The following is a 24860-nucleotide window of genomic DNA, read 5'->3' as shown; positions in this document are numbered from 1 at the left end:
TTACTATATTTGTTAATGTTTTACTGCTGCTCAATCATGCCGTTCCCCAAAAATGCATATTATTGAAAGTTTTCAATGTTTTATTTTTAGAATTGAAATAATTAAAATAAGTAACAAAATTTTAAATGTATACGTGTGTCTTATCAATATTTCTATCAATAATTATGAAATAGACAGGCAGGGAATGGAACTTTAGCAATAAATTTCAACAACAAATGTTTGAACAGATAAGAAATGATGTGAAAAGAAATTATCCTTCCAGCAGGATTTCAGCAGCTCAAGTCTGAAAGAACCCATGGAAAGACAATTAAACAAGAACAAAGCTCTTATAAAACTAAGAATGAAGAGTCCTGAGAGATAACTATAGGAGCTGAGCACTTACTTTGTTTGCAGAACATGCAAATCTATTAGATCCATGGCACTGCATGATCTCCTGTGCAGCTGAAGGGTGACCTTAATCACTGAGGTGGAGTGTGATCTCTAAAAACTATTGGTGAGACCTGCAAAAAATGGACTCTGAATAAAGAGGTCAACCAGAGATCAAAGCCTTCTTCTTTGCCAATGCTCCAAAACAGACTCATGTGTCAGATGGATACAGCCCGAGCCTCAACATCTTGGAGAAGACATTATCTTCTCAATGCACCTCTGAGCATCCATTTTAGAGCTATTCCCGCTTTCTTTAAGCATGTGAAAACCTTAAAGACTATATGGGCCTCTCATCTTTCATGGTTTCCTTAAGAAAAATAATCTTTTGTTTTCTCCTATAATTCTTCATATTTTGTTATATAATTTGAAATAACACCCAATACCGCTCGGGGCTTTCTCCTGGCTCTACGATCACAGATCACTCCTGTTTTAGCTGACTTAAGTCTACATTTTAGGGAACCTTATGGGCTTCTGGGAATTAAACCCCAGTTAGCCATTTGCAAAACAAGTGCCCTGCCTATTGCACTATCAATTCTGGTCCCCAGAAACTATTTATTTTTAGTATGAAACAAAGAGCCTTGATAAATTTTCGGACTGATTTCTCCTATTTCTGAGTAGAATTAAAGTTCACCTTAATTTAAGAACCTGATCTCCTCAAAAATCAGGAAGCAAGAGCCAGCTGACATGCTTTGCAGATCAAGTGGGTCTTGAATGCATTTTGATAGGGTATTTAGTGAGGCTGAAGGAACTTGTGTATTTATTTACAATCTTTACTTTTCTGGACACTCATCCATCCATCACATCAGGAGACCCAGCCAGAAGTGAGATAACTCCACCCACCATCTCAATTCCCCTTTCAGGCTGCCCTTTTTTTCTGCATATTTCCCGGTAAACTGATCTGATAAGGCTCAACAAATTAGAACTAGGTTACAAAATCTGTGACTTTTCAAAGTTTAAAAAATATTTTGGGAGTAGTGTAACATCAATATTTAAGAACCATAGGAATCCAAATAAACCCCACCCTTCCCCATATTAATAGATGGAGTCCTGATGTTAAACAATTACTGTTGTGTAGAAATATTTTTACATTGTTCTAAAGCTAATTTAGATTTATCTGTTAAATGTAAATACTTTGAAAAGGATTTGTATGATGTTGCTAAAATAAGAAATCAAACATTTTCTTGGGATAGTATAGTGACCCAGAGCTTGCCTTACACAAGGCACACAAGGATGTGATCCCTGGCATCCCAGTCCTGCCAGAAATAGTGCCTCGATAAAAAACCTAAAATAATCCCTGAGCACTCTAGGAGCAGCTTTGAAAGAAGTCTCAGTTTCCCCTTCACCATAGTCACTTGAAGTTCTGTCTTAGCTGACTTAAGTCTACATTATAGACATTCCTGCTAGACTCTCTCTGATACTGAGTAGTTTACACTTTCCTGAAACTATGTTTGGTTCCAGCTTTAGGGCTCAAGGGAGATCTGCACATAAGGGACATAACGCAGACAGATGGCTGAATGTATCACCGAAAAGGCTCTGTATAAATAGCCATACTATTCCAAACAAAAATAATCACAGGGACTTACTCTTAGCTTAACAGTACAAAAGCCCTGGATTTGCCAGCATGTTATATAAGACAAAGAGAACTTCTTACATTCCTTATAATTATCTTGTCACTTGACCCAGTTTTCCTATACAACCTCCACAAAACAATTAATATTTAATTTAGCCCTACACCAAATTCCTTCCCTGCAAGGGAGTTTCTTCTCTTCTACTTATTTCCCAATAAACTTTTCTACTTTCTAACTCTGAATCTCAGCATCTTTATGAGTCAATATTTTTTTTTTCTGGGAAACACCAAACAATCTGTAAACCATGGATTCAAGAAGAGATCCACTGTCACTAATCCTACATCACGTCCCCCCAACCCCAACACCACCAAAACCAGAAAATAGAGCTAATTGATAGAACAATTGTATTAAACAGCACTCTGGTCAAGAACATGAAACTAATGTGTGCATGCATGATCAAAGCACTCCAAAGAAAGTATACCCATTGCAATTTTATGCCAAAGAGATAAAAACCAGTTTAGGAGTGTGATTTCTTCGTGCTGTACATATCCTTTTCTTATTAAAATGGCCTTCACTATCTCTTCTAATCTTTTTCAACCTGAAATTTATGTTGTTGGATACTAATGGCCACCGTTTTCTTTTCTTTCTTTTTTTTTTTTTTGAAGGAGTTGTTTGCTTGCCAGATTGTTTTCCATTCTTTGACTTTGAGTCTGTGTTTGCTCTGACTGTTCAGATATGTTTCTTGTAGGCAGCAGAATGTTGGGTTTAGATTCCGAATCCATTTTGCCATTCTGTGTCTCTTAATTGGTGCATTTAGACCATTGACTTTGAGAGAGATTATTGTTATGGGATTTTGTGCCATTTTTTTGTAGGGTTTTGTTGTGCTTGTAGGAGTTTTTCTTGTCTTACAGTAGCCCCTTTAGTCTTTCTTTTAAATTTGGTTTTGAGTCTATAAAGTTCCTGAGCTGTTGTTTATTCATGAATTAGTGTATTGTTCCTTCGAGTATGAGTGAGAGTTTAGCTGGATAAAGCATTCTTGGTGAGGCGTTCATTTCATTGTTTTTCACTATATCCCATTGTAGAGTAATAGTAAACATTACTATGCCTTTGCACAGCAAGTAGTGTTTGGTTTGCCACTTTGGTTTATCTACTCTCCCTTATACCAGGACCTGCTAATATAGTCTTGGACTCAGCTTATGTGGTTGGTCTCTTCTCTGATATGATGCCAGCTTCTCTAAGTGTCCCCAAACCTATAGTTCAACAATTGCTTCAGCAGCTACAAGCTTTTTTTTTACAAGAGTGCTCTGAACCTGTTTTTATTACTCATATTAGATCTCATTCTGGTCTTCCTGGACCTATGACTTGGGGAAATGAAGCTGCTGATCTCTTGGTGGCACCAATTTTTACCTCTGCTGCAGAAGAGCACCAGGCCTTACACACGAACACCCACCTCCTTCATATTCACCATTGTATCCCAATGCAAGAAGCCAGGCATATTGTCTGTGCTTGCTCTATCTGTGCTCCTTTACACTGTACCTCCCATGTGGCTGGAGCTAATCCCTGAGGCCTACAGACCAGTGAATTATGGCAAATGGATATTACTCATGTCACGTGTTTCCCCAAGAAACCTGTTCTCCATGCAGTTATAGATACTTACTTGTGCTTCTTATGGGCTGTTCCCATGTCTTCTGAGAGAACCAAAGCAGTCTGCTCCTTCCTACTACAATGTTTTTCTGTCATGGGCATTCCCTCTGTTTTAAAACGAACGGTCCAGCCTACACTAGTAAAGCTTTTCAAGATTTCTGTGATGAATGGCAAATTAAACACATTACTGGAATCCCTCATGACCCACAGGGACAAGGCACAGTTGAGCATGCTCATAGCACCCCCAAAACACAGTAATTAAACAAAATAAAGGAAGTATGCCTCCTCTTGATTCCTTGTCCTAGGCTTGGTTGAACACGGGTCTGCAGCATGAAAGGCGAACACGCTACTGCTGTGCTATTGCTCCAGCCCGATTTTGTTTAATTTAAACATTTTAAATATACCTCAAGGAGAGCCCTATACAGCAGCTGAAAGGCATTTTCAAGAAGGTGCACAGACTCAGGAAACTATTAATTCTTGTATTTGGATTAAAGTTGACAATGAATGGGTAGCAGGGAAATTCCTCATTCGAGGAAAAGGCTATGCTTTTGTTTCAATGGATGATAACTCCACTGAGAAACTTTGGGTCTCATTATGTCTCATCAGGAGTCAAATTCATCCATCTGATTTGGCTCTCAGACTATCGGAGTTTACAACCCTCCAAATTCCAGCTCCAAGCGATCACCAAGCTGATTTTAGCTGGAAGTCACAAGGGGAAGAAGAGGAGCCAGCCTCAGAGGATCTGCAGCAAAGCCTCTTGCTCCTTTAACATATAAGGTCACATTAAGATCATTCCTTATACCCCTCTTTTACAGGTTGTGGATTGGACAACGCAAGGCCTCCATATTTTGAATTAACAATTCTTTACTTTCACCCTTTTCTTGGAATTCACAGATGCCTCAGTTCCTGAAGAAAGAAGGTATGACTTTTAACAGAAACACCTTTTCATTTCTCTCTAGGATATCCATGTATATAGGAGCTTCCCTTTGTCTCTTTCTACTCACAGGCATGGAGACCAAACCCCAATTGTCAAAGCCTCTGATAACTTTAAAAAAGTGATTTTTTTTCTCAGACATAAGCTAGGATGCACATCTATGACTGCAGATGAACCTGACCAGAGAATGGCTGCATTCCCCTACTGAAGTACCCCTGCCAGAAGTTGTGATGCTCCTGTTCCAGTGCTCCCGAACTGATCCAGTGCTTCCTAAAATTTATCGGATTTCTAATAGCTGCTCCCCTGGGTCTTATTGCTGCAACCACTACTAATGCTGTTACAGGAACAACTCTTCAATTTTGATCCAAGCACTTCATTTCTTCAGGATGGGACTAAATGACTCTCATCATTGGTGACTCTCATCACTCCTGGACAGTGCAGGACAATTGTGTGCTTTACTATAAGCTCTGCTCTGGGTCCAGGGTCTGGCTGAATTCTTAGCACAACAGAGACTGTTTTTTGTTTGGAATTTTTCCTCTATTTCAATTTTTTTGTTTTTATAAAAAGAAAAGGGGGAGATGTAGGATAACACTGGTTTGTCTTTTCTGCCTTGCTGCAGGAAACTTAGGGTTATTGGTTTACTCCCATCACAGTGCTCCCATTCCTTTCTGTTTATTTGTTCCTTGTGCTCTGATGACTTGTAAATATTGTTCTTCTCTTTTCCTTAAGTCCTTTGCATAGTTAATTCAGACCAATGTTCTTTTTGTATGGACACAGGAAGACAGTAAATGCTATGCTTTTGTAACATAGGAGTTAATTGAGTCTCAATAAAATTTACATCCTGGGCATCTGTTTTCTTAAGCCTTAGTTGCCCTTACTTATTAGCACTTCAAAAGCAGGATCCCTACAAGGGACTGGATGGACCCAAGGCGAGTGGTGAGCTATGTGCTACCCTGGCATAGAGATGGGCCTGGCCAAAGTGCCATAATGCTTAACTAGAAGTTAAGAGCTTGGTCATGGACAAATGTTGTCATGATCCAAAAAGCAATAACTAGATTTGGACTCTGCTACGGTTAGAAATGATTAAACCAGCCTAAGCACTATAGTCTGAGCCTGTGACAAGATGTTCCATGAGAGCTGCCCTTCAAGTGTCAATGTATCTCTTACTGTGCCCATACAAAAATAACTAACATTAAGATGTTAATTAAGGTATTAGGAGAAGAGGGATAGCCCTAGGTGTTGTTTCTGCCCTTGAAATTAACAGGCAGTCAGGAAGGGCTTTCTTATGTTGATTTTGCTACCATACTGGGTGTAGCCTGGGCCCAGAGGGCTAGGGTTGGAGAGATGAGTAGGGGAGAGGCAGAATCCAGAGAGCTGGGACATAAAAATGAGGAGCGAAGAAGGAAGTGTGTGTGAGATGGGAAAGATGAGAGATTGAATAAACAGCAACTAATCAGCAACCAGCTTGGTTCTCATTCTTCCTTCGCCTGCCCATCAGCAACAGTCATCCTGATCCAGTCCATATACAGTGGCTCGTGAGCACCGAACAAGAGCAGTGAGAGAGTCACACGGAGAGCCCGCAAACACACACCCTTCCATGTGTGTACATTTTACATCCCCACCATTGTCTTTGGGTTTGGAGGGTTTCCTGTGATAGGTCTGCTGTAAATGTAAGGGGTGCTTCTTTTATGTGATTTCCTCCTTTGACCTTGCTGCTTGCAGTATTGTGTCTCTATCCATGGCATTCATCATTCTGACTATGATATGTCTTAGTCTTTTACTAGGGTCTCCTTTAGCTGGCACTCTTCAGGCTCCTTGGATCTGGATGCCTGCATTCTCCAGCTCTGGGAACTTTTCAGCAACGATATTTTTAACTGTGGCTTTTTTCATTAGGGTTGTCCTTCTGGTACTCTGATGATTCTAATGTTGTTCCTTTGAAATCTCCGCTAGGTCTCTGAGGTTTTTTTTTTTTTTTTTTTTTAATTGTTGTTGCCTGTAAGCTTTCGGCAGCTCATCTTCTAGCTTGCGCTGATTCTGTCTTCAGCTGTACCTATTCTACTATTGAGGGCACTCACTGAGTTTTTAATTTCATCTACCAAATCCTGTATTCATGACACTTCTTTTTGTAACTTTTTTTATTTTTGCTCTCATTTCTTCCTGCATTTTCTTGGCTGTCCATTCCACTGTTTCTTTCATGTCCTCCTTTAATTTACTGGATGTCTGTTACACCGTTTTTTTTTGAGTTCATTGAACATCTTCAACATTTCATCTCTGAATTCTTTATCGGAGAGATAGTATTTTGTGGGTAATATCTGTTGAGACATCTGGATCCTTTTCATCATTCTCTACTTGTGGTGGGGATTTTGCTGTTTCTTCATGTTTTTGTAGTAGGATGGAGGTAGGACTTTCCAGTTCACTATCAGTATTCCCCTCTAGTTTCGAGAAAGGATTCTGGATGAGCTTGGTCGATGATGGTCAACTTTCCCCACTTCTAGAGTTCCACCTTCCTCTCAGGTGCTCCTCTGCGGTTTATGTGAGGCTGTAGTGGAGCTTCGGAGGATGTGTTCTTTTTTATTGGGTTTGTACAGATTCTTGTGTCTGCCAGTATTCCACAAGAGGCCACTCCCACTTCTGCGGAGGCCACACCCCCTACCGCAAAGTAGGTGGGATGAGGGGGGCATGAACCTGGGACGTGGAGCAAACCAGGCACAGTGTTGGAGGGTGGTGTGGGGGGGCGGACATGATGGTGGTTGGGGAGATTGGTGGCTGAGGGTCCAAGGCTTTCCTTGACTCTTGAGGTTTGATCTTCTGCCTTCAAATGAGACAATGAAACACTATCCTGTAATCCCCAAGGTCCCTCAATCCATTTTATAATGCAAACAAACATGAAGACCCACACGTGTTATTCAGAAAGTGTCTTGAACCTTCACAAAAGATAAATCAAAATTTTATTGCATTATGCTACATTTTGTAAATGAGTGATTTTAAGTTATATCTATGTCCAATTCTGTAGTGAGATGGAAGGAGAAAGAAACCTGCAGACCTCACCCAGCTGAGAAAGACTCATTTATAGGATGTGGGGATGTTCATAACTGCCACATTCAAAGACCCTGACTATTGGCCAGATCACCTTCATTATTTCACATGAGTATATAAGACTTCTATGAAGATATGCCAAGATGTAGTACTTGCCATTTCTTGACCTTTTAATGGGGGTGGATAGATTATGGGGTGGGGGTGGGGGTCATCATGCATTTCACATCATGGAAATGATGGAAAATCAGCTGACCCAGTGGTTGGAGTTTCTGTCAATAAGGTGGGACAGGTCCAAGAAAGTCACAAATCATGGGCTTCTCCTCCTGATGATGGATGACCCAACATCTTTATAGTCGTTGTGCATGATCCACATGTCCTTGAAGGTTGAGAGGGAAGATAGGATGGAGCCGCCAATCCAGGCACTGCAATTGGAATACGGGCAGCTGGACACCTTGATGGGGGTGGAGGAGTTAGAGGAAAGAAGAAGTTAGGAGAACAAGGAGGAGAAGAGAGAGAAGGAACCAGAATCAAAATATTGCTCTAGCACCAATCCTTGAATAAATTACATGGGTAACTTTTTTCTGCTCCCTCATCCCTGGGAAATAAAAGTATGGTATCCTTCAAGTATGGGCAACTACCCACATTCTATTACCTGCAGTTTGGAAATAGGATAAAAGGAACAGGAGTAGAAAAGATTCACCTCTTTCTACCTTAACCTAAAATATATGACAATTGAGGCTAGAACCATAGTCCAGTAGATAAGGTGTTTGCCTAGCAAATGAAGAAACTAGGTTAGATCCCTAACACGCCATATAGTATGTTGTGTAGCTCCAGGATTGATCCTTGAATGTAGAGCTGTAGAGCTAGGAACAAGCCCGGAGTACCACCTGATGTGGCCCCCAAACCAAAATAATAGGATTATAAGTGCAACAATTGTATTTGTATGAAAGGCTATGCTTAAGACATGAAATGTACCTTGTCCAAAAAACTGGAAAACTGGGACCAGAAAAATAGTACAGCAGATAGACATTTGCCTCATATGCAGCCAATCTGGGTTCAATCCCTACTGTCCTAAATGGTCCCCTAAGCACTGCCAGCAGTTTCCCTCAGCTCATAGACAAGAGTTAGCCATGAACACCTTCATGTGTGATCCAAAAACAAATTAAAAAAAACTAAAGTTAAAATAAAAGATGATGAGAATAATAATTATTATAACAATATTCATATTTACATCATGCAGAGAATTTCCTTCTACACTTTGGGGTACATACCTTAAGTACTTTCTTACTTTATTTTTTTTTAATTTTATTTTATTGAATCGCCATGTGGAAAATTACAATGCTTTCAGGCTTAAGTCTTAGTCATACAATGCTGAAAAAACCATCCCTTCACCAGTGCCCATATCCCAACATCGAAGACAAAAAAAAAAACAACCACGGTACACCTCCTATCCCGCCCACCCCCGCACCCTCCCCCCGCCTTGTAACTGATAAATTTCACCTTACTTTCTATTTACTTTGGTTACATTCAATATTTCAACACAAACCTCACCATTATTATTAGGAGCACCCCACTAGAGTCAGACCTGTTGTGAAGAGAAATGAGGTCGCGCGGCCGCTGCTTTTGTATTTCTGTATAAAGTACAGAAATACAAAATGTTGCGCCCTTTTGCTGCAGTTTTTGTCTGTTTTGTATTTCTGTACTTTAACAACTAAGTCCAGGGAAATTTCTTCTGGATATTTGATCATTGCAAGCTTGTAAACCCCATCTGTGGTCGTCATAATATGGCGGTCCCCACACCCTTCATCCCCAGGAAGGGGCAGGCGAGAGAGAGAAATGCCTTTCCCCTCCTAGGCGGGCATGGGGTCGCAGCTTAGTTCTCTGGCTGGAAACAATCTGCAAGAGCAATCCATGTTGTAGTTGATTCAGCTGGGTCTGGATTCACGTGGGTGCAGCTGCGGAGGAGCCGCACACGCGTGCGGCCCCTGGGGTCACATCTCGGCAGCCAAGTAGTTTCTTACTTTATCTGGGGTATTTTCTTCTGTTCTTGCAGTCTTCTATCCTGTCACACTGATACCTGTCAAATTGTTTTCCTCTCCACACTGATACTGGAGATAAAGATCCAACTAGTTCCCTCTGGGCTGGCCAGAGGTAAACATTTCTCTACCCATTTGTCAGGCAGGACCATTGAGTCTCTGGAAAATCAAATTTGCTTGTACAAGGAGAGAGTTGTTCTCATTTGGTTGTTCCTAGACTTTCCTTAAGGTACCCAGATATGTCACAATAGAACAGATTTTGCTCTCCTAAAGCATGCAGTCAATTCATCGCTGTAGTGATCTGCAGAAGGAAGGTCTTTTGAAAGGATATGCTGAAAATCCAGGATCGAGGTTAGTTGGGAATAAGGGAAAATAAACTCTTTGATTTAGTTACTGATGATTGGTGGCTCCAATGATAACTCTTGGCTTAGAAAACTTTTCTGGTATTAGGTAAGAGAAAAAATATTGCTGGAATTTTGAGGACAAAGAACAACAAAGAATTAAAGGTAGCGTACAACGCTTGTGCTGGTCAGGCATGAGCCAGAGGGAAGAGCAGATGTGGCACAGGGTCCTCTGGTCCAAGGCAAGTCACCCATCCCAAGCTTCATCTTTTCTAAAACACTCAAAAGCATGTACAAGGCTGAGCTGCTTGATCAGAAGAAAGCAAAACTACCAACAGAGAATTGACCGTTAGGGTTGGAAGCAACACTCAGTAAAATATAGGGAGTAGCCCTCTACTCAAGGCTTTATTCCTCACTCTCACTTCACCTTGGCAAGAGAGCCATGAGCTGAGTGACCTGTAACTAAATTGATAAGGCGGCTCCAAATAAATAATTGGAGCATATTTGATAAGACTCCCAGGAATGCTACTATTTATTTTTTTGATGGACTCTCTTATTCCACCTGTAACAGCTCCAAAGATTTTTGTCATATTGGTTTAACAGACACTCCTCCCACCATACCTTGACCAACCCTGGCCCTCCAAGAGGTATTCCAGAAGCATCTGGGCATGAAGTTGGGAGTTCTCAGAGGTGGCGAGTGTGAATGTTTTTTTTGTTGTTTGTTTGTGTGTGTGTGTGTAAACCATACCTTCACGGACATACTAGGAACAGCAAGTTTGGAAATTTCTTTCTGCAACCGGATCTGCAAGCCAGCACAGGATCCAGTTCCTCCAGTCAGCAGGATGTTTCCAAATAGAGTGTCCCAGTGTTGAGGATTGCAGGAGTTCATGCTCTTGAAGGCCATCATGTGGATGCCTGGGCTGTTTATCCCTGCAGGATGGAGGCAGAAGAGAGAGATACCAGGGGCCTTGACATGAGACTGCAGACTTGGGACCCTCCTGTTCAGTTGCAGACATGGGGTGTAGAGGGTCACCTCTGCTCCAATCTCCAAGCTCTGGGCAAATATGAACACCCGTGACCCCGATACCTTTATGGACCTCAATAGAAGACTGCATTGACATACTTTGCCACATATAAGAAATGATTTTTCTCCCTTGCTGACTTCTGCAAAGGTAGTGAAGATTAAAGGATACAACCCATATGTAGAGATAAGAAAATCAATGATGTATCACTGGGTTTTAGTATGTGAGTATCAATGAACTTTTGAAATGTGTGCCAGCTTGCTAAAGGTTTCCTATTCAAAAGATAATTTGAATTATTCCCTAAGAGACTACCTGCTATTCTTTCTTTGAGGGCTCACCAATGAGGTCTGGCTGGAAAAGAATTTCCGGGCAGAGGAATCTCTCTGACCCAAGGATGATCTCTTGGCCATCAGGCAGATGATAGGTCTGGGTGTTCGTATTGACCTTGGTTTTCTCCTCATCTCTGTCAAACTTTGAAGCCACATAACAATACTTCTCTTTCATATCCTGGATAGAGTCTTTGCCTACTGTGGAGAAAGGAAAAGAGACAAGTAGTAAAAGGCACATGAAATCAAAGTGATAGCACAGCCTGTGGGATGTTTGCTTTGCATTTGGCCAACCTGGGTTCCAACCCTGGCATCCAATCTGGTCCCCGGGCCCATCAGAAGTAATCCCTGAGCAGAGCAAGAAATAAATCAAATCAGTGCTGGATCTGTCCCCAAACTAAATGAGAAAAAAAATAAAGGGTGCAAAAGGGAATGTCTTCACAAATGCACCTTTTTTTTTTTTTTTAAGGGGCTGGAGCGATAGCACAGTAAGTAGGGCATTTGTCTTGTATGTGGCTGACCTGGGTTCAATTCCTCTACCCCTCTCAGAGAGCCTGGAAAGCAACCGAGAGTATCTTGCCCATACGGGAGAGCCTGTCAAGCTACCAGTGTCATATTTGATATGCCAAAAACAGGAACAAATCTCACAATGGAGCCCGCTTGAGCAAATTGATAACAGTGCTTGAGCAACAGGATAACAGTGACAGTGACAGTGACAAGGAAGCCATATTTTTCATAGAATTCCTTGTAGTGATGCTGACACAGATGCCAAGTTCACAGTCATCTCATATTTTAGGATTTCTTGATCACTAATGTGTACTGAGGTCTGGACTTGTGAACAAAACAGAAAGCTGTCATAGGAATGTTCTGAACTAACATCTAAGTGTGAGCAAACCATCTGCATTTAATAGTTGCCATCCTGCAAGGTCTGACAGTGTTTTATTGGGGAGGGACTAGAAAATCAGGTTAATTGTATTATCTATTAATAAGGAATATACAGTGGGCTCCTACCCCCCTTGAGTCCTAGACAGCTCATTGCACCCCCCACTCTGTGGAATTTCCAGGCCAACAGAACCCTTACTCAACAGCATATATCTGGAAGGCTATATCCCTTTCTTTTTCTGGGTGATTGATAACAAGTTTGAAACCCTGCTTTTGAAATTTTGGAAGTATGTTTTATCATTGTTTTTAACTATGAGTTACAGGGAGTTTTCCATACTACTTTCACTAGAAATTCCCCAGATTATTGCACCTATTAGCATCTGACAACTACCTTTACCCTTTATTGCTTCCTGCATGTTATGTTATTTAAGTCTCTATGCTTCTCATGTCTTTACTAATAGACACATGCTTGGAATAACAAAAGGCATAATGCAGGATTGTAGGATTGTTGAGAATGAGGATCACGGAGGTTATAAAATCGGTGAATCTATTCCAAATACTGGACATAAAGCAGGACAGGGACAGTCTTTTCTGAAGAACCTGGGTTCAGATGCCAACTGCCATATCTACTTGTAACAGAATATGAATGTCATATTTCTAGATGTCTAGATTTCTAGATGTCTAAATCACATGTCTAGATTTCTTCTTGTAATTGAGAAAAATTTTCCCCTTCTTATGTGGTAATATGAAGCAATGAAAGAATGAATATGTGAAACATTTGCTTTACACTGAGACTTACATAAGTGTATAAACTTAAATTATCATCATTTTTTTGCTTTGTTTTCAGGCCACACCTCTTGGTGCTCAGGGCTTAGTCCTGGCTCTGAATCTAGGGGTCACTCCTGGTGGGGCTCGGATGGACCTTATAGCTATGGGGATCAAATCTGAATTGACTGTGCAAAGTAACTGCCATACTTTCTGTACTACTTAAACACTTCCCACCCCACATCATCATTGTAATTATCTCAGTATCATTACCTTCCGCCACAACCACTGTCTCTATCACTCATACCATTATTATCACAATAAACATCATCGTCATTACCATCTCCATCATGATCATTTTCACATCAATCATGTTAATGCCTCTAAATACTAGAGTATTCTTTTTCAGAATTTGAATGATCAAGTTGTCTTAGATTTACAAATTTAGGACAAATTGAGGAGTAGAGATTAAGCAAGTCAAAGAAGGATATAATATTATATACCAGGGACTGATTTACTTGGCTAATAATTGCAATTTCCCACCTTTGCGTACCAATGTATTCCCACTTTCTGCCAGCAGTTTCATGAGGTACAGGGTCAGGTCTTGTCCTGCCACTTCCATCTTAAGTGTTGAGTGCTGCAGAGAGTAGCCCTCCACGATGGGCACACAGTATGTCAGTCCTTCTCCACATTCTATGGTTGTCCCTAGATGAGCACAATTAGCATTTTAATGTAGGGTATATGATGACGTTTCTTACCAGTCAAGTCCTTATGAGACAAGGCATAGGGGGGAAACAAAGCTTAGGAAAGGAAAGACAACCTGTCTTAAGTGCAGGAGCTCTACTTCAAAAGGGAGTTTGCTAGGATGGAATTCAACAGACCAAGGGTACAAATTTGGACAGGGAGAATGAAGGTGAATTTTTGTTTCTTTCTTTGGGTCTTTATAAAGATACTAGCAGCAAGTGTCAATAATATTGAAGAGAAAGAGGACTGTGATTTGTTTTGTTTTGTTTTGGTGTCACACCCAGCTGTTTTCTGGGATTACTTCTGGTTCTTTGCTTAGGGATGACTCTGGCAGCATTCAGGGAACTGTGCAGTGTCATAGATCAAACCTGGGTGTACAAGACAAGCAACCTGATTGTATTTTCAAACCCTTTCGCAGTAACGTAGTGTGTGTGTGTGTGTGTGTGTGTGTGTGTGTGTGTGTGTGTGTGCAAGCGTACGTGTGTGTTTATGTGATGAAATGGGCATGGGATAGCTGGAAGCCTGCTTCATGAGCAGAGGGGAGAAGGCAGATGGAATAGAGAAAGGATCACTAAGAAAATGATGGCTGAAGGAACCAGTTGGGATGGGAGATGCATGCCAAAAGTAGATAATGGAACAAACATGATGATCTCTCAGTGTCTGTGTTGCAAGCCATAATGCCCCAAAGTAGAGAGAGCATGGGAAATATTGTCTGCCATGGAGGCAGGGGGAGGGTGCGAAAGGGGGGGTATACTGGGGATATTGGTGGTGAGGAATGTGGATCATTGTATGATTGTAACCCAAACATGAAAGTTTGTAACTATCTCACAGTGATTCAATAAAATTAAAGAAAAAATAAAAGAAATGGGCATGGGAAAATTACTGTGGTCTCTGGGTTTCTAAAGATATCGAGTAGAGTAACACTGTAGCACTGTCATCCCGTTGTTCATCAATTTGCTCAAGCGGGCACCAGTAATGTCTCCATTGTGAGACTTGCTGTTACTGTTTTGGCATATCAAATACGCCCCAGGTAGCTTCCCAGGCTCTGCCATGTGGGTGGGATACTCTCAGTAGCTTGCTGGGCTCTCCAATAGGGACAGAGGAATCGAACTTGGGTCACCACGTGCAAGGCAAACGCCCTACCCGCCCGCTGTTAATTGCAAAAAGATGGGGAATAGGGTGAGGGTCCTAGAGCAGTGAGAGGCTATAATCGTGTCTTGTGTAAAAAGGTTTTTTTTTTTTCCCAAGAGTTTGTTAGTGCCTAGGTAATTAGCTTCCTTCACCTGGGTAACCAAGAATTTCAAATTCAGGTTAAAATGAAATAAAATGAGTCAAGATCTTCACATCTAGCTAATCTGGGGGACAGGCGTGCAATCCCCCTCCCACCTTAAATACCTAAAAAAAGAGGGAATGCAGGAAACAAACAGTTTTCAAGTTATTGTATGAACAGCAATGAGGGACAATGATAGAGATATTGACAGAGAGAGAGAGAGACAGAGAGAAAGAAATAGTGAGTGTATCATATAAAAAATTAGGACAATTAGGGACAATCAACTCACATGAACTCCTAAACAAAATAATATTAAATCAAATGCAATAATGCATAAAAAGGCATTTCATAACTAAATTGGTTTTACTTCTTTTAGGTAAGTTCAGGTTGTTCAATGAACATAACTTTAAAAAAAGAATCATGTAATTTTCCATGTGAGTGACTAAAACGCAAAACCCAAATAATCATGTCTATAGATGCATGAAATGCATTTGACAAAATCAAATCCCATTTGTTATAAAAATATAAATTTTCACCAACCCAAGAATGCAAGAAAACTTCTCATATTGATAAAAGATGTCTAGGAAAGACCTATGTCTAATTTTGGATTCAATGGTATATGAATAAATGATGAACCTTTAAGAGCCAGAAACAAGATAAATGTGGCCCTGAAACAAAATAAACACACCAAATAGATGTGCAAAAGCAATTCAGTAAAGAAAGAATAGTCTTTTTAACATGGCGTGGGGACAGTTGAACATCACTTATCTATCTCGCTATATAAATTACACAGAAACTTCACTTATAATATATCAGAATTTCTCAACCAAGGACCATATAACCTCTGTGGACACCCAAGATGTTCAAATGGAGACCACAGGTGAACATGATATAAATGGAAGACCATGGGATATATGACTGGAAACCAATTAGAGGATTTCAGGAAGCAAAGAAAGTGTTCAGGGGGCTATAGTTAGAAGAGTTAAGAAATACTTAGACTATGTTAAAATGTACTTAAAGTGAGTTAAAAAACTAAGCATGAAATGAACAGTTGACATCTTCTAGAAAAAAGCAAGAGCTAAACAGCTTTAGATTTGGCAAATACTTCTTAGACATTATACCGAAAACATAATACACACTAAAAATATACATTGCTACAACTTTTTTTGAAATTTAGCTTCTAATGGAAAGTCTTGCCATAGACTGAAATTAAAATTTGCCAAACTTATTCATGTCTCGGATATAAGAATGAATTTTATAACTCAAAAATAGCGTAATAGAAAATTTGGAGAGAAAATTCTTGGCTAAAGGAGACGTATTGGTGGCAGAAAAACGTATGGAAGAATGTTCAACACTGACTATTAAATACGTCAAAACCACAATGAAATATCCATGTATATTTACAGAATTATGCTAACAATGAAAATGACCAGTCACAAAAAATGCAGTGGAAGAATTTAAATGCACTCAATCTGGAGGAAATTCCAAAACACTACATGCAACCACTTTAACAAATCATCATCATCATCATCATCAACATCATCCTGTTGATCGTCAATTTTCTTGAGCAGGAGCAGTCTCAGTAATGTTTCCATTCATCCTAGCCCTGAGATTTTAGAAGCCTCTCTTTACATACCCTTTCCAACGATGCTGCAATGGAGACTCTTTCAGGGTCAGGGGAATGAGACCCATTATTGTTACTGGTTTTCGCATATGAATACGACATGCGGAGTTTGCAAGGTTCTCCCATGTGGGCAGGAAACTCTCAGTAGTTTGCCAAGTTCTCCTAGAGGGAGAACTAGGCTATAAGATGTCTTTTGTTCAGAAGCTTAGTTTCATAGTCTCTGGATGTTGGCTGTTGGTAGAATTACACGGTGCTGGGGCAGTCCCTGGGCGTGACCACCTAGCTACTGGAAAATGGGGGATCTGGGCGGAAGAGGCCCACTTCCCATCCAAGCAGCCTTAAAGATCTCAGTCCTGGGTCCCACACACCTAGGTTCCTCTGCTGGTTCTTTCATGAGTGAGGCTCCTCCGACCATGCGGAGAGGGGCCTTGAGCATGGCTGTGGCTGGGCTCTGGAGGTCTTAGGCTAAGGGGGCTCTGCTTGGGGTGGGGAGAGAAACTGAAACCCACCCCCTCAGAGGGGCCCCGGTGAAGACAGCCAGGCACAGAGGCAAGAGACTCTCTTTAACAACTACTTAGTCATATATATTTTTCAAAATTAGATGTTTACTATGGACTTATTCACCTCTAGGAGCATATCCAAATGAAATGAAAGCATGTATCTAAGCAAATACGTGTATAAAAATGTTCCTAACAATTTCATCCTAACAATTTCATTTCTAATAGCTCCAAACAGAAAACAACCCAAATGCCCATTCATCTCTGAATAGGTCAAGTATTCCTGCAATGCAATCCAACAAAGCAATAAAAATGGGGAATGATACAAATAATACAGCAAATCACCCAATGATTCTGCTGAGTGGGAAATTTTTTTAAAAGCCACTTACAGGGGCTGGAGCAACAGCACAGAGGGTAGGGTGTTTGCCTTGCATGCGGCTGACCCAGGTTCAATTCCCAGCATCCCATATGGTCCCCTGAGCACCGCCAGAGGTAATTCCTGAGTTCAGAGCCAGGAGTGACCCCTGTGAATAGCCGGGTGTGACCCAAAAAAGAATTAAAAAAAGCCATATACAGAGAGTACATACTACATGGTGGCATTTATGCTAAGTTCCAGAAAATGTTAGCATAAAAGTAGAATGGTGTTCACATTTTGTGTATGCATATTAGTGAGAAAATCACTGAGAAGTGATGGATAAGTTGATATGTTCATTGCCTAGACTGTGAGGCTGGTTTCATGAGTATCTGTGCATAAAAAAGTGTCTAATTGTGTGCAAATACACATTTGGTAGATTATATATCGATTGGACCTCTGTAAACTTGTTAAACATCCCTAGAGCACCAAGGGAACAGAAACTGTGGGGCCAAGGAGTTCAGCAAAGCGAAGGGTCTAGGCAGGGTTGGAGGAAACTAGTGAGTGAGTTTTCTAGTGTTTTATTTTTGGGGAGCACCCAAGGAGCATGCAGGCTCATTGAGGCTAAGCCCAGTGAGAGTTACTTACCAGAAACTTGGCCAGAGGCAAAGAGAGAAAGGACCGCTTGGTTGGCCAGGTACAGGCCAGGCACCCTGAACTCCTCGAACAGGATCTGCAGAGAGCAAGTAGGAAGTACGGGCAGCCGGGTTCCCCGGGCGCTGGGGGGAAAGGGGCTGGAGCACAACCTGAGTTCTGCTTCCCAGAGTCCCTGACTTTGGAAAGCTGCCCCTCTTTACTCCAAAATTTCTGAAGCCCCATTTCCGGTCTGTCAAGTGCATTCACAACTGTCCCCTGGACCACCTGTAAGTGTGTGGAGACTGACTATAGAGGAAAGCTTCTTGGGCACCTAGTTCAATGTCAAGGGCATGAATGTCCCGAGGTCCCCATGAAGCCACCTGATGCATAGTGCTTAGATTCCGCCCACACCAGAGAAGGCTGTGAGAGGTGGCGCAGGGGCCTGTCCTGGGTTCAGGGTGACACTGAACGGAAGGGGAAGGGAAGAACTTGGGTGAGGATGGGGTCAAGGGCAGAAGACGGGGCAGCTGAGTGGGTTTGTGAGGTTCCACTGGATTCTTGTGCGTGTGGGGGAAGTGGGGGTGGGGAGTAGGGACACTCATTGGAATCAGATCACAGGACACTGGACAAGGACAGAGACTGAAAGTGTTTGGTGGCTCGGGACAGAACAGGAAGTGAATTGTGAACATCAGCAGCTACAGTTCAACACCAGGTGGAGACGGCAATCAAATATAAATGTGATTAGGCTGGAGTGTGCTGGGGCACTGGTACAAGGAAGGCCAGTCTAGGCCAGGCCTAGCCATCCCTGGGCAGGGGGCTTCCCTCTCTCCCACAGCCCCCCCTCCATTGCCCCGACCCCACCAGATTCCCTACTGGAACAGGCCCCTGGAAACCTGGATAAAAGATAGATTTGCTGGGGCTGGAGTGATAGCATAGCGGGTAGGGCATTTGCCTTGCAAGCAGCTGACTCGGGTTTGATTCCCAGCATCCCATGTGGTCCCCTGAGCACCAGGAGTAATTCCTGAGTGCATGAACCAGGAGTAACCTCTGTGCACTGCTGGGTGTGACCCAAAAAGCAAAAAAAAAAAAAAAATAGATAGATTTGCTCTGAGAACCTGCATGTCTACTGATCCTGCAACCTCCTGAGGGAGTCCCATGGTGGGGAGTCTGATTTGGGCAGGGGGAGGTAATCCAATGGCCAGGGCTGGTTCTGGATGCAGAGAAATCTGTCTTTCACAGTGGAATGCTGGCTCCTCTGTCCTTGTTCACCGTCTTTGCTTCTAACCTATCTGCAGGGACATCCAACCCTCCCCACTTCCGTGGCAGTCACATTCCCTTTCTCAGGGGCAGGGGAGGGAGAGAGAGAGCAGAGCCAAGCATCCCTCCTCCTTCCCTGCTGCTCAGCTCTTGCTCAGCCCCAGGCTTCCTCAATAGCCCTGCACAGACCTTCCTGCTTTGCCTTAGCCCAGGCCCCCACTTTTCTGTGGTTCTTCATGATTATCCCACCCTCAGGGACCTCAGGCCAGCCAGTGCACCTTTGATTTCCCTCCCGCCACAATAAGGTGGGGAATTCCCAAACAACCAGAATTAAGAGAGCCAGGTTGGCAATGGGAGAAGAAAATATGGGGAGCAGGTCCTCTGCCTGGCACCTGGCTTTCCTCAAATGGTTGATACCAATCACCCCTATATATGTGTGGAGAGGATAAATATCAAAATCCTAGGTGCCAGGAGCTTTGTCCACTGGTTTTAGGTACCGTGCTCCAGGACTGAGTTTTTGTGTACAATATTTCAGAACTGAGTTTTGTGTGCAGTATTCCAGGACCAAGTTTTGTGTACAGTGTTCCAGGGTTATGATTAGGATCTGAGTCCAGGCTTGGACTTCAGTTCAAGTCCTAACACCCTTACCTGCAAGATGTTCTCTTTCTGCTTGATTGTGCTTAAAGGCGGGTCTGTAATCAGCAGAGGGTACTGCTCGGGGGAGATATGAAGCACCTGGTAGAAGGAGTGGTGCCACACCTGAGGAGAGAGGGTGATGGGCAGAAGCGTGTCTTCACAAGGAAGGAGTCCTGTGATTGGCACCCGCCCTCCTGAGCCAAAGCTCCAGAGCCCCCCATCTGCAAACCAGTCTGCAGGGGGAAGCAGCATGGCACTGCCAAAGTACAGAGCAAACAGGGGAACCGTACAGGTGGGTTAGGAAGAGGAGTACCATGAGGCAGGTGTCCGTGCAGAGAATCGTGTAGTTGGGACAGATATAGACAAACAGAGCACATGGTACAGCTGAGGAAGGAGGTTCAGTGCCAAAAGCTGGGCCAAAGTACCCATGTGTCATGAGGGAAGACAGATGAGTCTTTGTGAGCGATGAGCCCTACCCCATAGACGGTGATGAGCGGGTAATATGGTGTTTGCTGAAAAGCTAGTGGATTCATTTTCATTTTCTGGGGCTGCCCAAGCAAAGATCCACAGCTTGGGCTGGTGATACTTGAGTCAGCGGCGGGGTGGGTGTCGCAGAGATAACTTGTTTCTGGGAAGGGTGTTTGGTTGCCATTCTCCAAGGTTCCCCTCTGAGCCCCTCTCCTGCTGCCCTTGCCTTTCTCACGTTCTTGATTGGCAATGGAAGATGGCAGACGAGACCAAGAGAGGCGTCTAAGGCTGGGACATAAAGGCACTACAGCCTCTCCTCTTGCCTCTCTGATCCTTCACTCTAGAAGCAGTTGCCCCCCCCCCCCTCCTGCTGAGAGGATGAGGTTGCTGCAGAAAGGCGTCCCCTTCTGGTAATAGGGGGGGGGGGCACCATCATGGATGTTCATCCTCCAGCCCCTGTCGAGACTTCAGATGATGCAGCCTAATCAGAACCTGCTAAGGAGAAACCCCGAACCACAGCCACATAAATGAGTCACAAGAATTGTGAGTAGCAATGGATGATCATTGTTTTAAACTTCTTACTGTTGGGGACACTTGTCATGTAGCACTATAGCACTGTCGTCCCATTGTTCATCGATTTGCTTGAGCGGGCCCCAGTAACATCTCCATTGTGAGACTTGTTATTACTATTTTTGGCATATTGAATACGCCATGGGTAGCTTGCCAGGCTCTGCTATGAGGGCAGGATACTCTCGGTAGCTTGCCAGGCTCTCCGAGAGGAACAGAGGACATGTATCTTATATAATTCATTTTTATGTCAATGTACAACCAGTGCAATATTTTATGAAAGGTCTGATGAGAACCCTCAGTTATTAAGAAACAGTAGTTTAAATTAATCCCTTTGAATTCCTTTGCCATGCTTGGCTAAAAGAAATATTTTTCTCGTGGAAAGCTATACGTGGAAAGCATAAAATTCATCATTTTTATAGCATTAATATATTCACATTGTTGTCCAATCTTCACCAAACATCCATCCCCATGCATTTTTTTTAGATAATTATCTTCAATTTAAACTTTATCCACATTAAATACTAACCCCCCACTCATAGCCCCTAGCATCACTGGTCTCTTTAGTCTCTGAATTTGAAGTCTCTAGGTACCCTTGGGATTATTACCATGGCATCAAGCTTGCAGGAGCCAAGATCTTGGTGAGTCCTGAATGCAGCGACAGATCTCCATCTAGCTATCATAGCATCAGGGACACCCTTGACCTCACTTGGGGGAAGGCATAAATAAGTCTCACCCCTGCAGAAGCTGCACCTACTTTTTCCATGTTGCTCCAGTTCAAGACAGTGGCTCGCAAGATGGGATGATGCAGCTGGAGCTGCCGTCTATTCTCTAGGGTCTCTTCTCCAATGAACAATTCTTTGGCGTTTTCCTCCTGGAATAAACTCTGGAAAACACATAAAAGAACAGATCATATCTGAGGAGTAAGTGATCCCCGTTCAGCTTTCACTCTTGGTTCCCAGAGGTCGACAGCAGGGGATGAGGTCTGAGGAGCTTAAAGGGGACATGGAGAATTTATTGGGGGTAGGGGGCAGTGATGAGCTTACGTGTGTGTGTGTGTGTGTGTGTGTGTGTGTGTGTGTGTGTGTGTTGCGGGGAGAAGGGGGTTGTCAGAATGGGACAGTGCTGCTTTCTGTGTTCTTTTCAAACTAGTTGACGATGCCACCAAGAGGTTTACCTGTGACATCCAAGGTCAGAGTTCTCCTGAGAAACCAATGCCAGAACCTTCACGTTGCTCCTATGTGGATGAAGACTCTGAAGGCAGTGAGGAGGGAATGTAGAGGTGTAGGGCACCCTCTTCTGCTTGCTTTGTAAGGTTGGTGTAGAGGGCTTTGCAATTTCATTTCAAATTTGATTTCATTGAATTTCATTTCAATTTCATTACTAGGAAGACAAATATAGCTTCCTTCATGGCATTTTAAAGCAATCATACTGTCACTGGGCTGAAGCAATAGCACAGCGGGGAGGGTGTTTGCCTTGCATGCAGCTGACCTGGGTTCAATTCCTCCATCCCTCTCGGAGAGCCGGCAAGTTACCGAGAGTATCCTGCCTGCACTGCAGCACCTGGCAAACTACTCATGGCGCATTCGATATGCCAAAACCAGTAACAGTAAGTCTCACATGGAGACGTTACTGGTGCCCGCTTGAGCAAATCGATGAGTAATGGGATGACAGTGCTACAGTGACAGTGATACTTTCAGTTACTCGAATGTGGGTTACCACTTGGCCTCTGTGTTAATCTTAGTTCAGGGAGACACCTGCACAGGTTGCACAGGTTCTTTCAGCCTTTGACTCTTTAAAAAATATATTTTAAATGAATATATCATGAGGTACAGTTACAGGCTTATAAACTTTCGTGATTATGTTCCAGTCATACAGTGATCGAGTACCGATCCCTCCACCAGTGCCCATTCTCCACCACCAATGTTCCCAGTATCCCTCCCCCCACTCCTCCACCTCTGTGGAGGACACATTCTCTTTTACTCTTTCTCCTTTGGGGTGTTATGGTTTGCAATATGAATACTAAGTGGCCATCATGTTCGGTCCATAGTCTACTTTTAGCACACATCTCCCATCCTGAGTGAGCCCTCCCAGCATCATTTACTTGGTGATCCCTTCTCTATCTCAGCTGTCAGCCTCTTGACTCTTGACTGCAAAGTCATCCTTTATTTGCTCAATGATGCTGGACCCAGGTCAGTCACTGCTTGGTATATTTGGCAAAAAAGAAGATAAGAGGAGCATGGAGGTGCACCTAGGGCAGGTCTTCACTTTCCTGTACAGAAACAGAACAGAGAAGGGCACTTCCTGTCCACTCTGCCCTCCATCACCACCAGAACACCCGACTGGATCCTCCTCCCTGTTCCATGGGACCTTCTCTGATTTCTGTTACGTGAACCTAATTTCTGAACTTCCATCTCCCCTGACAGTGTTGGTCCTGCAGCTCGGCTCTGTAGCTTTCCTCCATGGCCCCTTCACTCTGCCAAACTCCGTGCTCTGGGATCAACTCCTTGTAGGCATCTCTCTGTTTGAAATTGACAGTGTAGCATCTCTTGTGCTGAGACAATAATCAGTGCCAGTTGGATTTCATGTTGCCCTAAGATATATATTTTTTTGTCCCAGGCAGCACAGAGAAGAGTGGGATGTGCAAAAATAGGAAAGCATAAAACCAAAAGGAGAGGAAAATTGATTTTCTCACCAAAATAGGAAAGAGTGACCAACATGGACTGGGATGCTTGGGTTTTATTTCTCAGCTGCCTCTGGCAGCAAGTAAGTACCAAGGGCCACTCTGTATGGACTCACACTTCCTTGGAGAACCCAGCTCTGTGGCCCCTTCTCATGCTCCTAATTCCCAAATCCAAAATGGCAGGGAGAAGCCTTGTGGAAGGATGTGTGCCATGGAGAGATGAGATAAGGCTTCCATGGGGGAAACCAGTCCCGCTGTAGCAGCCAGTTACTCAGTTCATGCTCTGGCTTCTCATCGTCCTGCAAACAGGAACTTCCCACCCAGGGGAAGCTTCCCCATCTGCCCCGGTATCTGTCCTCAGCCCTTACATTCTGGTGCAATCTGAAAAAGCCAACTATTGGTGTTGGCGGGGTGCTGATTAATGCTGGCATCACCCTGTGGGTTTTGGTTTATAAGATGCTATCCCATTTTACTTTGATTCCCCCAATTCTGCAGAGTTGAGGTTGAAGGCGCTTTTGCTTGACAGGCTCATGGAGATGAGAGAAGGAAAGGAACTTGCGAGGACTGAGAGGTGATGTCTCATTTTGAGTCAAAATATGCTTCTGCCTCAACGGTGATCAGCTAACCTGTGCTGTGTCTCACTGGGCCTCACTCTGCCAGCCTGACAACATTGCTTCAGACAGCCAAGCACTATTCTCCCCTGCAATATCATTGCAGCTTCGCACCTCTCACGTGCTGCAGCCAAGCTACTTGGTTCTCACCACATGACTTGGGCCAATGGCATCACCCTAGAACCAGTTAGAATCCACCCCTCCCAGTCCTGCTGTCACATAAGTTCTCAACATTGGGTATCACCCGCTACAATTCATCAAGCACCCCTAGGGTCTAGACACTTGTCTCCCCTGGGGCCCCCACATTTCACCCCTGCTCAACTTGAGAACTTGAGGTGGTCCTGTTTATAAGGATAAAAGTAGTGGCGGGTCTCAGGACAGAGTCCCTTCATTACTCACTTTGTGCAGAGGCGTCCCGAGGACAGTTGGGAACATGGCCCTGGGAAATTCTGATCCGGAGAAGCCCACCTTGCTGAAGCCAGAGCCATAGTCACAGACAAGGGCCATGTTCGTCTGGACACTGAGGGGCTGCAGG

At 43.2% G+C, this 24860-nt stretch overlaps 1 protein-coding gene across 1 annotated transcript; it reads right to left on the bottom strand.

Annotated features, from left to right (window-relative positions):
* Positions 1-7915: 7915 nt before the first annotated feature.
* On the bottom strand, positions 7916-24832 carry LOC101548093 (actin-like). The gene is made up of 8 exons (XM_004621725.2): positions 24725-24832; positions 21768-21917; positions 20009-20119; positions 18116-18200; positions 13524-13685; positions 11346-11534; positions 10734-10915; positions 7916-8059 (listed from the first exon to the last, which is right to left on the bottom strand). Exons 1-8 carry the CDS (start codon positions 24830-24832, stop codon positions 7916-7918), a joined length of 1131 nt encoding a protein of 376 aa, XP_004621782.2.
* Positions 24833-24860: the final 28 nt, after the last annotated feature.

The sequence above is a fragment of the Sorex araneus genome, chromosome 6 (genome assembly GCF_027595985.1).
Source record: "Sorex araneus isolate mSorAra2 chromosome 6, mSorAra2.pri, whole genome shotgun sequence".
Classification (NCBI taxonomy): Eukaryota; Metazoa; Chordata; class Mammalia; order Eulipotyphla; family Soricidae; genus Sorex; species Sorex araneus.
Note: the sequence above shows the minus strand (reverse complement) of the source record. Positions and strands in the feature narration are given on the sequence as shown.